Raw genomic sequence first — 15012 nt, 5'->3', positions numbered from 1 at the left:
AAGACTTTTTTTTGGGCCTGCTGCATTCAGTAAAGAGAAAAGCCAACACCCACCGTGTTAGAAGCTGTGTGAGAAATAAAGAAAAAAACAAAACAGAAAAACTGATTGTGAGTGAATTTTAAATGAAGTAAACCTAGATACATAAATAAATAAACACGCACATTGCTGTCACATCTAAGTTAAATATCCATGCTGTACTGCTGGGATATAAAGTAGAACAATCACTTATTATCACTCCTGAATCCATTTACATTATTTTGTTATAATATGAATTTGAGTGTATTATTATCTGCCCTGTAATAACAATGTTAGAAGACCAGTTATTTATCACATTTATGTGAACACATATTTACTTAATTATGATGCAGAAATAGAATCATTTACAGCAATTATCTTCTCATGTGCCTTCTTTGTACATTTCTTTTTAGATACAGTAATGGCGCTTAAACATTGTAAACTCAAAAATAAGAATATATGCACATTTTGTATCCAAAAGTAAAAGCAATTCTTTGAATTAGGTCAAATTTGTTGTTTAATTAAACCACTTGTTCCAACAGAGTAAGACATTTATAAAACGTACAGTTAATGAGTTTGATAAATTGCAACATTTTTGCTCCAGACACAGAAAATTACAGTAACAATCCCAGAAATAATCAATTCAGCTATTATGCAAATAAATTAGCATTGCTTATGGCAGCAATTCTTTCAGTTAGTATATAAAAAATGTATTTTAGAAATTACTTTGTTCATATTTTTTGGATTTCTGAAGATTATCTGAGATCCCAAACTTATTATTATTATTATTATTATTATTATTATTATTATTATTATAGTAATTAGGTTAGGGTCCTCCAAACCCCAACTTTTTAAGGTTATCAGTAGTTATTTAATTATGAGATAAATTATTATTTTTTAAAACGATCAAACATTTTTAGGACGAAGGGGCGGCTGTAAGAACTTCTAGAACCTCATGATAAACTAGAAAAATTGCATTTGTTGCACAAATGCTGTTTGAATGCTGGATAGCTGAAACTGTAAGCTGAAGCTGCCGAACAGCTCAACTGAAGCTGAAACAAAGCAGAACTGTCAAAATGAGCTGAATGTATTTAAAGATTTAGAAGCAAAAATCACCAACAAGTGTAATAAAGCTCAGAATATAGGCGAAGAATGGATAAAAATGCTAAACAGCAGACAATTTTAATCTTTGAACATTTATTAAAAACTCGAAATTTGAAATGTTAAACAGCTGGCATTTGAATGAGAATAGTTTAACGGGTACATTTTTACAATTGGCTGGACTGTGAATTTAGAAATATTTGCTGATATCTGAAACTGATAGATTAACATATGTTCAGATTTGATATGGGATGGATGAAGGGTTGGATAAATGAAATAATGGATGGATTGTTGGATGGATGTTAGATGGTTTATTGGATGGATGGATGGATGGATGGATAGATAGATAGAAGTATGTATGGATTTATATATAGATGGATGGATTCCTTAGGCCAAGCTGATCAATTTGATGTCTCACATGCGTGGGTGTGTAATTCCATCTAGCCAGAAGATGATTGATCTCTCTCAACCAATAAGGGAGCTGGGAGGGAGCGGGGCACTTTCCCACCTTCTGACGGTCAATCAAATTGAACTTATTTCTAGTTTTAAGTACAAACAGTTCAAAAACAGGAGTCTGTTAATGGCTCAATGTTGCCATGGTAACAGATGACAGAAGTCTGCATTAATAAAGCTATGTACAATAACACATGACTCATTTAAACTTTGAATAACATTTCTATATTAAAGTATGTCGATACAGTTGTGTCTAAAATGTTGTTAAATGTTGTTGCTAAGCACGTTGCCATGGTAACGCAGAACACAATATCAAGTTAATACAAGACTCCTGGGACCAAGCAGGTTGAATTGATGTACCATACGTGTGGGTGCACATTTCTTTTTAGACAGAAGACGATTGAAAACTCTCAGCCAATGAGAGAGCAACGAAGGAGGAGGGGATGGTTCCTGCCATCTGACTAGTGTTAAAATGTCAGCTATGCTGCTAGTTTTAAGTGTATAGAGTTTTAAGTGTATAGAGCTGGTTGGTTGGTGTGTTGGTAGGTTGGATGGATGGATGGTTGTTTGGTGTGTTGGTTGGTTGGATGGATGGATGGATGGATGGATGGATTCCTTAGGCCTAGCCGATCGATTTGATGTCTCACATGTGTGGGTGTGTAATTCCATTTAGCCAGAAGATGATTGACCTCTCTCAACCAATCAGGGGGCTGGGTGGGAGCGGGGCACTTTCCCACCTTCTGACGGTCAATCAAATTGAACGTGTTTCTACACACAGAACAAACCATACAATAACACAGTATGTGCAAGCGCTTCACCTTAAATTCTCTTTAATTCTCTTGTATGTTATTTTGTGTGTGTGTGTGTGTCGGGGGTGGGTGGGTGGGGGGGGGGTCATTTTGCCTTGGCCCCCAAAATGTCTTGAAACGGCCCTGGGTGTGTGACTGAGTTTTGAAGGTGATCTGAATTGTATCAAATGTATAAAAATTACATGTGTGTAGTGGAGATAAATCTACCTACATTTTACTTTTCAACACTTTGTTTTGTTTTCTTGTTTTTATTGAACTATTTTCCTGTCCTGTGTCTCTCATCTTCCTGCATCATTTATGACCACATTTGACATACATATTTAAGTTTGTAGAACAAGCGTGAGATAATTGACTTACTGCTGGAAACCGCTGGCTTTTTGATTCCCGCTTCCTGTGAGCCTGCGGGCTGCTGTGAAGCTGTGAGCGAGGCAAAGCCGGCAGCCCCGCCCGTTGGAAACAGCGCGTTTGGACCGACCGTACCAACTTGAGGAATTGGGGGGGATGGACTATAATTTCTCAACAATTAAAAACACATTGTTTTGTAGTTGCAGACTTAACTTTTACGTTGTGGTTTTAGAAGACAATACAGGTTTACTGATAGCATTTATACATTTACAATAACTTTTGAGGGGGGGGGGGGGGGGGGGGGGACAACTTTGTGTGTGTGTGTGGGGGGGGGCGCTTCCCCCCCGTCCCCCCTGGGATCTCCGCCTATGCTCCTGTTAACGAGAGAACCCTTGAAATCTGTCCTTCAGAAGTGAAATTGGACCTGTCAAACTTCTCATCACCATTCGAAAAGTACTGCACCGATTTGAAAAATTCAAAAAGCGTGAGTGGCAGAAGACTTTGATGATCATCTGTGCCGATTTTTATGTGCCTACCATGAATTGTCTAGATGCTATGACGAGAAACTTTTAGCTGTGTGAAGCCGAACTGAGGAGAAAATCTCTCTTCCTTTAACATGGGTTTCAATGAGCGAGAATCTGGCTCTCTCCTCCTTCTGAGGCTTGTAGCTAATGAACGGTAACACTTACAGATAAAATGAAACCCATTCTGAAAAGCTGACAAAAATTCCTACTTTTTGAGTTATAATTTGTTTCGGTAGTCCAAACGGACTGGGCGTAGTAAAGAGTTGTTTACAGAAGATGTGAAGTTCAAAAGTTACAGTGCGGAATTCTTAAGTTAGAGTGAGCAGAGACATTTTTTTAAAATTGAATTTTCTCAAACAAATGAACCGTATGACCACAATGTTTGGAGTACAGTCATGAATTAAAGCTCAAAACGAAGCTATCTTCGTTAGCTGTAAGCCAGCATGTGTCTCATTTCAATCGGACCTACGGTTCTCTCAGGAGAATGCCGGAAATGGAGCAAGGGAGGGTCACTGCTCCTATCTTTCCCCATTATAACTTTTGTGAATTTTTCTGAAAATTTCAAGTCGTACCTCAACTTCTACCTGTGATTTTAGAAAAACCATAAACGATATCAAAAAGCCTCTTTAATATGTTAAACAGGAAAGTCTTGGAAGTTTGTTAAACTTTGAATGAAGTCTCTGAGTTAAAAGGAACCCTATATAGTTTGAGGTAAAAAAAGTGATAGGAATTTGCTGAAAATTGACCAAAGCCATTCATTTCAATGGGAAATTTTTCACAGAAAAAGCTTAATAACTCGAAAAATTTGAAAGATATCAATGCCAAAAGTAATAGCCGGAAAGAGCTTAACGAGCTGAACGTTTTGATATAAAATTGTTGAAATAGCTCAAAATTTGAAGGAGAAGAAGAGGTTCAAAAAGTGTACGGAAGCAGAATAAGAAGAAGCAGAAGAATAAAGATAAACAGGAAAACAATAGTTTGAATGCTTACCAGCATTCAAACCAGCATTCAAACAACTAGAAAAATTGCATTTGTTGCACAAATGCTGTTTGAATGCTGGATAGCTGAAACTGCTGAAGCCGCTGAACAGCTGAGCTGAAGCTGAAACAAAGCAGAACTGTCAAAATGAGCTGAATGTATTTAAAGATGTAGAAGCAAAAATCACCAACAAGCGTAATGTAGCTCAGAATATAGGCGAAGAATGGATCAAAATGCCAAACAGCAGACAAATGTAATCTTTGAACATTTATCAAAAACTCAAAATTTGAAACGTTAAACAGCTGGCATTTGAATGAGAATAGTTTAACTGGTACATTTTTACAATTGGCTGGACTGTGAATTTAGAAATATTTGATGATATCTGAAACTGATAGACGAACATATGTTCAGATTTGATATGGGATGGATGAAGAGTTGGATGAATGAAATAACGGATGGATTTTTGGATGGATGTTAGATGGTTTATTGGATGGATGGATGGATAGATAGAAGCATGTATGGATTTATATGTAGATGGATGGATTCCTTAGGCCAAGCCGATCAATTTGATGTCTCACATGCGTGGGTGTGTAATTCCATGTAGCCAGAAGATGATTGACCTCTCTCAACCAAAAAGGGAGCTGGGAGGGAGCGGGGCACTTTCCCACCTTCTGACGGTCAATCAAATTGAACTTATTTCTAGTTTTAAGTACAAACAATTCAAAAACAGGAGTCTGTTAATGGCTCAATATTCTTCTTTTTATATTCATTCCTATGAGACTTGGTTAAAGTGATTTGTAGTTCCTTGTGTTGCCATGGTAACAGATGACAGAAGTCTGCATTAATAAAGCTATGTACAATAACACATGAGTCATTTAAACTTTGAATAACATTTCTATATTAAAGTATGTTGATACAGTTGTGTCTAAAATGTTGTTAAATGTTGTTGCTAAGCATGTTGCCATGGAAACGCAGAGCACAATATCAAGTTAATACAAGACTCCTGGGACCAAGCAGGTTGAATTGATGTACCATACGTATGGGTGCACATTTCCTTTTAGGCAGAAGACGATTGAAAACTCTCAGCCAATGAGAGAGCAATGAAGGAGGAGGGGGCGGTTCCTGCCTTCTGACTAGTGTTAAAATGTCAGCTATGCTGCTAGTTGTAAGTGTATAGAGTTTTAAGTGTATACAGCTGGTTGGTTGGTTGGTTGGTGTGTTGGTTGGTTGGATGGATGGATGGATGGTTGTTTGGTGTGTTGGTTGGTTGGATGGATGAATGGATGGATTCCTTAGGCCTAGCCGATCGATTTGATGTCTCACATGTGTGGGTGTGTAATTCCATTTAGCCAGAAGATGACTGACCTCTCTCAACCAATCAGGGAGCTGGGTGGGAGCGGGGCACTTTCCCACCTTCTGACGGTCAATCAAATTGAACGTGTTTCTACACACAGAACAAACCACACAATAACACAGTATGTGCAAGCGCTTCACCTTAAATTCTTTTTAATTCTCTTGTATGTTATTTTGTGTGTGTGTGTGTGTGTGTGTGTGTGTGTGTGGGGGGGGGGGGTCATTTTGCCTTGGCCCCCAAAATGTATAAAAATTACATGTGTGTAGTGGAGATAAATCTACCTACATTTTACTTTTCAACACTTTACAGTTCTCTCAGGAGAATGCCGGAAATGGAGCAAGGGAGGGTCACTGCTCCTATCTTTCCCCATTATAACTTTTGTGAATTTTTCAGAATTTTTCTGAAAATTTCAAGTCGTACCTCAACTTCTACCTGCGATTTTAGAAAAACCGTAAAATATATCAAAAAGCCTCTTTAATATGTTAAACAGGAAAGTCTTGTGAGTTTGATAAACTTTGAATGAATTCTCTAAGTTAAAAGGAACCCTATAGAGTTTGAGGTCAAAAAAGTGATAGGAATTTGCTGAAAATTGACCAATCCCATTCATTTCAATGTGAAATTTTTCGTAGAAAAAGCTTAATAACTCGAAAAATTTGAAAGATATCAATGCCAAAAGTAATAGCTGGAAAGAGCTTAACGAGCTGAACGTTTTGATATAAAATTGTTGAAATAGCTCAAAATTTGAAGGAGAAGAAGAGGTTCAAAAAGTGTACAGAAGAAGAAGAAGAAGAAGAAGAAGAAGAAGAAGAAGATGAAGAAGAAGAATAAAGAGAAACAGGAAAACAATAGTTTGAATGCTTTCAAACAACAAGTAACATCAATATTAAAGTAAAAAAGAAATCAAACCCTCGGGGTAAGTCATTTATGCACCTTTTAAATGTGGCGCTCTGTGCGTCACCGCGCTGCGCCTCCTCTCTGAGGCGCACTGAGAGCAGGCACCGAGCGCACTTGCTGCGTGTTTTGACTCTGCTGGACGGATATGCAGCGATGCTCCTGTAAAGTGAACGCCTCTGCTGCGATATCTGAGCAGCGAAGGAGACATCTGGCCTCGGAGGAGAGATCGTACACTGGAAAAAGCGAGCAACACCGGGGAGAGAATCGGGATCTGGAGCACAGTTAGGCGGCAGCGGCCTGTCGTTGATCTAAGGAAGCCGGGGGCTGGATTTGATGAGTCGGAGGGTGCGCTGCTGGTGAGTCGGCTCGTGCAGCAGAGAATGTTTGAAGCCGAATCATAAAGACAAGCAGCTACTGGGACACATATTGGGAGAAGGGAAGCATTGCATCCATGTTCCAGTCATGTTTACTCTCCTCCTCTTCTAAGGCCAAATGGTGGAGGTAAACGGGCACATCATCTGGATGGAGGCTGATGATCACTTATTTCTTTACTGCTTTGAAGTTGCGCCTCATTTCCGGTCTGAAACTCACTTTTATGAGCCAGTAACAGACTTACAGTAAACAGATACTGGATTTACAGTTTGATTTGAAGTCATCAGCCAGGCTTCTACAGATGCCACAGCTGAAAACGAGCCCTTCTAAATAAAGAGGCAAACATGACATTTGTTTGTAGCTGCCTGCCATTGCTCAGCTTATTTTAGCTTCCAGAAGACTTGCTGAGACAAACCTTGCATTCTCACTCAGTTTTTTTTAACTACAGAGAGCTGGATAATGAAAGGAGAAAGGAAAGAGGACAAGCACAGTGTGTTCCTCCCAGACCCGGATAGGATTTAATCAGACAATTACTCAAATAGGTAACGTTTCAAAAGCAGCAATATTTCCCAGGTTTCGGAGCTAAATCATGCAAAACAGCATCACTTTTGTTGTAAACACAAAAAAATCTGCAAACTCTGTGATTTATTATAAATGACTATTTTTAGGAGTAGTTTAGGGTTCCACACAGATAGGATTGTCCCCATCCTGCAGCGCTGAGCTAGCTAAAAGCCCCCTCCTTACTTTAAAGACATTTTTAAGGTCCAAACCTTTTAGTCAAGCTTTTTTTCAGGTCAGTGTTGAGGCTGGGTGACTGAGACATGACTGATACTCCTCAGTGGTTGCAGCTGCACATTAGGTCAGTACGCCATTCAACCTCAGTCACAGTGGATGGTCCTTGGCCTATTTCTGTCTTTTGTTCTTGTTTTTGGGGGCATGAAAGTGGTTTATTTCACTAAAGTCTCCCATGCATGTCTGCTAGCTGGAGAGTTGATGGAGACACTGCTGCTGGATGAATAATTGGAGCTGCTAGATGAGAAACGATGAGGCGATGAAGGTTTTTGTGTGTTTGTGGGCTCACTAGTCATTCTGCTATTGTGCCCTTAGGCAAGACACTTCACCCACTGTGCTGCCTCACCTTTGTGTAAGTCATTCTCTGTGAAAGCATCCTCCAAATGCGTACACAAGGATTTCAGTCTTGTCTTAAAACTATCTGAGCATTTTATTTACATTTTAAAATTTGAAGAGTGTAATAGAATATGAAAAGCACTTTCTCTGTTAACTATGACCCCTTTAAAGGTGCGAGACACTCGTTTAATCAATACATTTGCAGTGGTCTCTAGTAGAAATGAGTGCCTTGTAAGTCGTACACAGAGGGTGAGGTGGGTGGTGGTGGTGGTGGTGGTGGTGGGGGGGGGTATACTGGTGCACCATTTCCAGGAACTAGAAGTGAGCCACATCGTCGCTGAGCTTCAGATGGCAGGCTTTGGGGTCTTATTTCCTGATATTTGGACATCTCACTTTGGATTGGAATGACAGCAACTTGACTCTAACAATGACAGTGATGTTTTATCTCCACAAAAAACCTGGAGGAATTCTGCTGTGTGGTGGAGCTGCTAATGCTAACGTTAGCTTCTACCAGTCTCTGCTGTTTCCTGGACATTAAACCAACAACAGCCTTCCCCGTCGAGAGCCAAGATGGCTGAGTCCATGAATGTTAAAGTGACAGTGTGACGTAAATCTGTGAGGATTTTCAAATCCTAGTTTCACCGATCAGAAGCTAATTTAGGAGATAGGAGTAGGAGACCATTTTCATGTTCAGCCTGCATGAATAACTTATTAGAGCGACTGATTATAATCAGAAATAATCATAAAAAAGAGTTTTCAATGTCCCACACTTTTAAACAAATGCAGGTGTTGCAGGAAACTCAGATGTGATGCAACATCATACCTTATAAGATTTTTTAATAATAAGTAGTCTTTTAGTATTTATCAGCAAAAATGATCAATAATAGGTTAATGAGAGGTTTTAGTTTATAATGGAAGGTGATTTAAATAATAAACAGCACCGTTTACTCATCTATTATTTATATGTCTCCTCTCAGTATCCTCTGTGGTCAAAAGGTGATGGCGGTGCCGGCTGAGCTTCACCACAACTCGCCCTTCCAGCTGATGGATGCCCACATCCTGCATGCCTAATCCTGCACGCTAGGCTGCCACCTCCCCTTTCTCTACTTCTGCCTCTCCTCGTTCATCTCCCTTCTCATCTTGATACTTTATCCTCCCCCTTCTCTCCTTTCACCCCTTTATCCCTCTCCCCCACCTGGAATTTCCTGTTATCTCCACCATCTCCTTCATGATGGCTTGCTGTGGCCGTTCTTTAGACTCTCCTTGCACTCTAGCCTTGCTTGTAGGCTTCCAGTTTGCTTTTGTGCTCTACTTCTCTCTGGGTGGCTTCAAAGGCCTGGTGTCGGTCTTAGTGCACACAACAGAACCTGAGTTTGACTATTCTCGACCTCATGATGTGTACACCAACCTCAGTCATCTAGGAGCACTGCCTCCTGCACCTCGGAACACCAGCTCTGGACTTCTTGCCTCAGGGCAGCTGCTGAGAGACTGTCCAATTCCATCACCCCTGCTGGGTGAGGAAGTGAAACACACAGTGAATGTTACTGTTTTCTACTAAGCTGGTCAGAGTCCAACTTTACTTTCTTTTCCAGTTGGACCTGTGTCTGTCCATCTCGCCTCTCCTCTGTCCATGGAGGAGATCAGACAGAGGAACCCTTTAGTGTTGCCCGGCGGGCGCTACCGGCCTCCAGACTGTGAACCCCGCCACCACACAGCAATAGTGGTACCATATCGGAACCGAATAAGCCACCTTCGTGCCCTTCTCTACCACCTCCATCCCTTTCTGCAACGGCAGCAGATCCACTACAGCATCTATATTGTACAGCAGGTTGGGCCCTGTGTAACTGGCTGCTTTGAAGTCATACTATGTACTTTTTTCATAATTTTAAGCCATTTTCTTGAGCCAATATGTGCTAAAATGACCCTTTACAGGGCTAATGAAAAGTCACTCAGACCCCAACTGCCCCTTGTAGCCAGAATTTCACACTTGTAACTTCAGAGTACTGGTCTGGTCCCTGTTGGCGCTGCAGTCTGATTCCAGCACATTTCCTGTATGTTTTCGATCATGAACACAGCTGATCTGTTTGATTTTGTGATGAACCGTTCCTGTAGACACTAATGAAGGCAGAGGAGACATTTCAGCTGTTAGAATAGGTGTTAAAAACAGACCACACAGTGAGGAGATAAGTTTCGCTTTTGGTTCTATTAAACAGACGCCAGGGGGTGATAAAACTGCCAAGTGTGCCTTTAAGATGACATTAGATGATATTCATTAAGAAAATGTAATCTTAAGGGGGGAAAAACAAGTAAGAAACTAGAAATAAATATTTATAAATCAATACTGTGACTTTTATTGAGTAGACATCAAAACCTGTCTGTGTTCCTGGCTTCAGTGGGGTAACGGTACTTTTAATCGGGCCAAGCTGCTGAACGTCGGGGTGCGAGAGGCTCTCAGAGATAACGATTGGAGCTGCATTTTCCTTCATGATGTGGACCTGCTGCCTGAGAACGACTACAACACCTACACCTGTCACAAACAGTTCCCCACTCACCTCTCTGTGGCCATGGATAAATTCAGATACAGGTACAACCAACAGCGTGTGATTTATGGATTTTTTGCTTGAGATGAAATATTAAGCCCTATGTGTGATGTGTCCCTCCCAGGCTGCCATACCCACAGTATTTCGGTGGCGTGTCTGCAGTGACCCCAGATCAGTACATGAAGATGAATGGCTTTCCTAACCAGTACTGGGGCTGGGGCGGAGAGGATGATGACATCGCAGCCAGGTGAGAAGGATGTGCACCCTCTTTCTTCCTCTTTAATTAACTCTTTTCATTCATCTTTTCTTTTGATAGACTATTTTATTTAACTCATCCTTTTATGTTATTTTTATTAGTGCATTATAACACCATCTTTCATCCTCATGCCTCTCTTTGCTGCTGCTTTTTAAATATTGGAGTGAGCTCAGTGGGTATGTTTGTATGGATTAGTCTGCAGATTTAGATGGGATTGCTTCAGTGTTCAAGCTGCAGTACCCTTCTCTCCACTCACTAGCTCTTCTAGTTGTTGTTGGTAAATGCAAAAAGAAAACGAAAACATAAATATGTTCTGCTAATTAAAGACATGCAAGAAGAATTCTTTCTTACGTGCATGGAAATTGAAATGAATGTTTGTGTTGATTCCGTTAACTGGAGCAGCATTGACGCAAGAGACGGGGAAGGGAACTGTAGTGTTTTCCACTGCCTGCGGTCCAAAAAACTAGTTTTTATTTTCCTCTGCAACAATTGTCTCTGTTTATCTGCTCTAAAACTCTTCACAAACTCTTAGATTGAGTAGTTTTCTATCTTTAACAGAAAAAAACACTTTAATTAATTACAGAAAAAATTAGTCGTTTTAGGAGAACTTTGCCATTTTTGCTGGACATTTATGTCTGAGAATCTCTTCTGACTCCTGTTTCTTTCTGCCAATTCAGAGTTCGGCTGTCCGGGATGAAGATTGTGCGCCCCCCAGTGGCCATTGGTCATTACAAGATGATCAAACATAGAGGAGACAAAGGCAATGAGCAAAACCCACGCAGGTAGACAAAATAGAAACACTAGACATGAAAATTATTATTATTATTATTATTATTATTATTATTATTATTATTATTATTATATCTGCTGAGTTTCATCTTTGAAGATTGTTTAAACATAACTACCGTAAATCCTCTAATACAGGCCGGTATTCAATTAAAGGCCGGGTCTCCAATTTTGGCCGGTGTCAGAGTCAGCGGAGGTAAATAATGGCCGGTCTCTTATTGTGGCCGGATGGAATGTGGTAACAAGCAAGTACAAGCGTCCCAGCGGCAGGGTTATAGTCCCTAAATCAACCAGCAGGGGGCAGTAGGGGTTCACACAGACATTTATTAGGCTTTTTCTTCAAGCTTTATAACGCTTCAGACACGATCCTCTATCACGCTCCTACCACACAGAGTCACGGTGTCAGTTAACCATGCTAATTCAACCCGCTCCACAGAACACACATCACCTTCCCTGTGGCTTACATAACACTCACACAACACGCAAATCAGCACATAGGAACTAGCAGAACGATAGGAAACACATATAACACAATACCCAGAATGCACCTGGCTTACAACCCCAGCCAGGTCATTACACTATCAAGTTCAAAGAGAACGTGCTGATTATGCTGCAGAACACTATGGGGAGCAGCAGTAGGGGGTGTATGAACTACAGTAATCCCTCGTTTATCGCGGTAGATGCGTTCCAGACCTGGCCGCGATAGGTGAAAATCCGCGAAGTAGGGACTCCCAGCATGCCCCTCGCGGGGATTCCCTCCACGTCGCATCTACGTCACAAACCGCGGCTATAAACGGAAGTCGCCTTTACAGCTCAGTCATCGTTTCTTCAGATTCATGATCAGAGTTTCCAACCTACCGATCAATCCAACGAACTATCAGCTCATAGTAAGTTATCTTACTTACTTCTGGAAAGCCCGGCATTTCTGTGTCACTTCGTTGACGCTCGAACGCTCGGGGGTTTCCTAGAGCAGCCGGCGTTTCACCGACGCTCTCACTTCCGCGTCTGTGAAACCACGCTCCCTATTGAATTATCGTATGATCACATTCTCTGTGATCAGCAATGCGCTGTGCCAGACCGTAGGTACTGACACGCGATCGTTCATGTCGGTTCAATTCCTTTAATGTTTTCTGTCTTTTATTTGCGCCTGATGCATTTCGCTGCATGCTGTGGAGCGGGGCGGTGCGCACATCAACTTGTCCTCCAACGCACTGATCACTGATACGGCCGCCAAACAGCGAGCGCTCCGCTGTTTTTGCGGTCGGTAGATATTTTAGAACTGCAGTTCAAAGGTAACTCATGAGGTGAATATATATGAACCCAGGCAGCAGTTTTTCTTTAGGATTGAGAGGAGATGCAGGAAGATAATAAACAGACAGGACAGAAAAATAGTCAAATAAAAACAAGTTAGTTTTTGTACCTGCTGTTGCAACAAACAGACACCACTGAAGGTCATCAGAAGTGAGGAACAGAAAATGAAATAATTATTTTAATGTTTAGAGCAGCAGGAACTCCGAGAGGCTGCAGGCACATCAGTGAGTTTGCGGCTGCTGCGCAGGGGGAGGGGGGAGAGGGCTGAAGCAGAAACTACCGTTGTTAAAAGAAATGTGTTTAACTTTGAAAATGTGGGCACAATTTTAATTGTCAAAAACTCCAGCAAACCATTAGTTCATTTTGCTCAAATAGAAATAGAGGCCTGCCTCTAATACTGGCCCTCCTTCCAATAAAGGCCTGGAGCTTGATGAGCTTGAGTCAAATACAGGCCCGGGCCTGTATTAGAGGATTTACGGTAAATTGTTGAGTTTAGCATTTTTAAACTCGAATAACATTATATCATGCTACCTCAACTACATTTATGCATACATAAACAGTCTGTTTAGAACAAAATAACTGATAATTTAGAAAATGTGCTGATTTGCTTTCAGGCAGAGAGAAAGCTGTGAAGATTGATAAAGCTCTTTAGTGGTGAGAGATGCCAAAGCATGAACATCAAAAAGAAAACTTCTAATATGAACTGCTTTATCTGTAAAGTTTGGCAGCAAAACACACCCTTATAAGACAAATGCTTCACATACTGCAGCTGGGGACATTTTATTAGGATGGTTCTTTATTCTGTGTAGCATCTTTTTTTCTCTCCCAGTAACAGAGAGCTTAGCTTAGTGAGCATTAGCAATGCTATAACAAGTGCTTGTTGTTGCTTTAAAGGTGTGGTTTACAGAAAACCCATTTGTTAATTATTATTTCAGATTATAATTGGTCACTGAGTTTTTCATGCAGGCTGAACATGAAAATAGTCCTTCAGTATCTCCTGCATTAGCTTCTGATAGAAAATAGATGGTAAAAATCTAGAAAAGAAAGAAAGGAAAATATCTTTTATATAGTGCCTCCCAACATAAAAGTCATGAGGTGCTTCACAAGAACAAAATATTTAAAACATAAAAAAGATTTTTAAAAAGTATAAGAAATATTGTTAAAATGAGAAAAAAAGAGGTTTTGAAAAGCCTGACAGTTCCATGTCATACTGACAGTCATGGACTCACCCATCTTGACTCACGATAAGGAAGGCTGTTGTTTTTACATCCGGGAATCAGCAGCGGATGTCTAGGCTAGTAGAAGCTAACCGTTAGCATTAGCAACTTCACCACACAGCATAAGTCATTCCAGCCTTGTGCTATTTGTGGCGATAAAACATCCAGGTTGCAAGTCAGTGGAAGAGTTGCATTGCCGTTCTGGGGGGAGATGTCCAAATATCAGGAAATAAGACAAAAAATTTTCCACATCCTACTACCGCTATAGCAGACAACTTTATGAGACAACAAGTATCTTGAGACCCAAGAAAGCAACCTACCTTTGCCCAGCAGTAAATCCACTATTTGCTGTTTATCTGTCTAGATTTGACCTACTCAAAAGGACCCGGCTGAACTGGCACTCGGATGGCCTCAACTCACTGAACTACGAGTTGCTTTCCAAAGAGCTGGAGCCGCTCTACACCAACCTGACCATCAACATTGGAGAGGACCCACGTCTGACTTTGGGCAAAGCTCCTGTTGCGGTGAAAACAATGCCTGTCCACCCACGTAGCACCAGCAATATCAGGGGCGCCGTTAAACACGAAAAGAGGAAAGGGGAAAGGGTGGCAACAAACAGCACTATGGCAACAAGACAGCCTGTCCAATCAAAGGCAGCGAATCAGACAACACATAAGCAGACTGGAGTGATGAAATAAGAGGTTTTGCATTAGTAGCGTAAAGTGGCTTCCTCCTTCGTTTTGATGTGAAATGATGGAGCGCAGCTGAGGTCTGTTGTGTTACGAGTAGTTATGCACTGTCATAGAAGACTTAAGCCTGTTCCTGTTACAGAGGCGGACTCAGGACCACTCCTCTCTTCGGTTTATGATGCACTGAATGTGACGCTACTGACTGACAAAAATGTGTGTTTTTGTCTATAGCTAGACCCG

At 40.9% G+C, this 15012-nt stretch overlaps 1 protein-coding gene across 1 annotated transcript; it reads left to right on the top strand.

Moving 5' to 3' along the window:
- The first annotated feature begins 6563 nt into the window (after window positions 1-6563).
- Window positions 6564-15012, top strand: b4galt3 (UDP-Gal:betaGlcNAc beta 1,4- galactosyltransferase, polypeptide 3). Its single transcript, XM_070545104.1, has 7 exons — window positions 6564-6829; window positions 8951-9487; window positions 9566-9801; window positions 10367-10557; window positions 10638-10760; window positions 11447-11551; window positions 14448-15012. Exons 2-7 carry the CDS (start codon window positions 9202-9204, stop codon window positions 14779-14781), a joined length of 1275 nt encoding a protein of 424 aa, XP_070401205.1. The 5' UTR covers window positions 6564-6829; window positions 8951-9201; the 3' UTR covers window positions 14782-15012.

Source organism: Nothobranchius furzeri, chromosome 15 (genome assembly GCF_043380555.1).
Source record: "Nothobranchius furzeri strain GRZ-AD chromosome 15, NfurGRZ-RIMD1, whole genome shotgun sequence".
NCBI lineage: Eukaryota > Metazoa > Chordata > Actinopteri > Cyprinodontiformes > Nothobranchiidae > Nothobranchius > Nothobranchius furzeri.
Note: the sequence above shows the minus strand (reverse complement) of the source record. Positions and strands in the feature narration are given on the sequence as shown.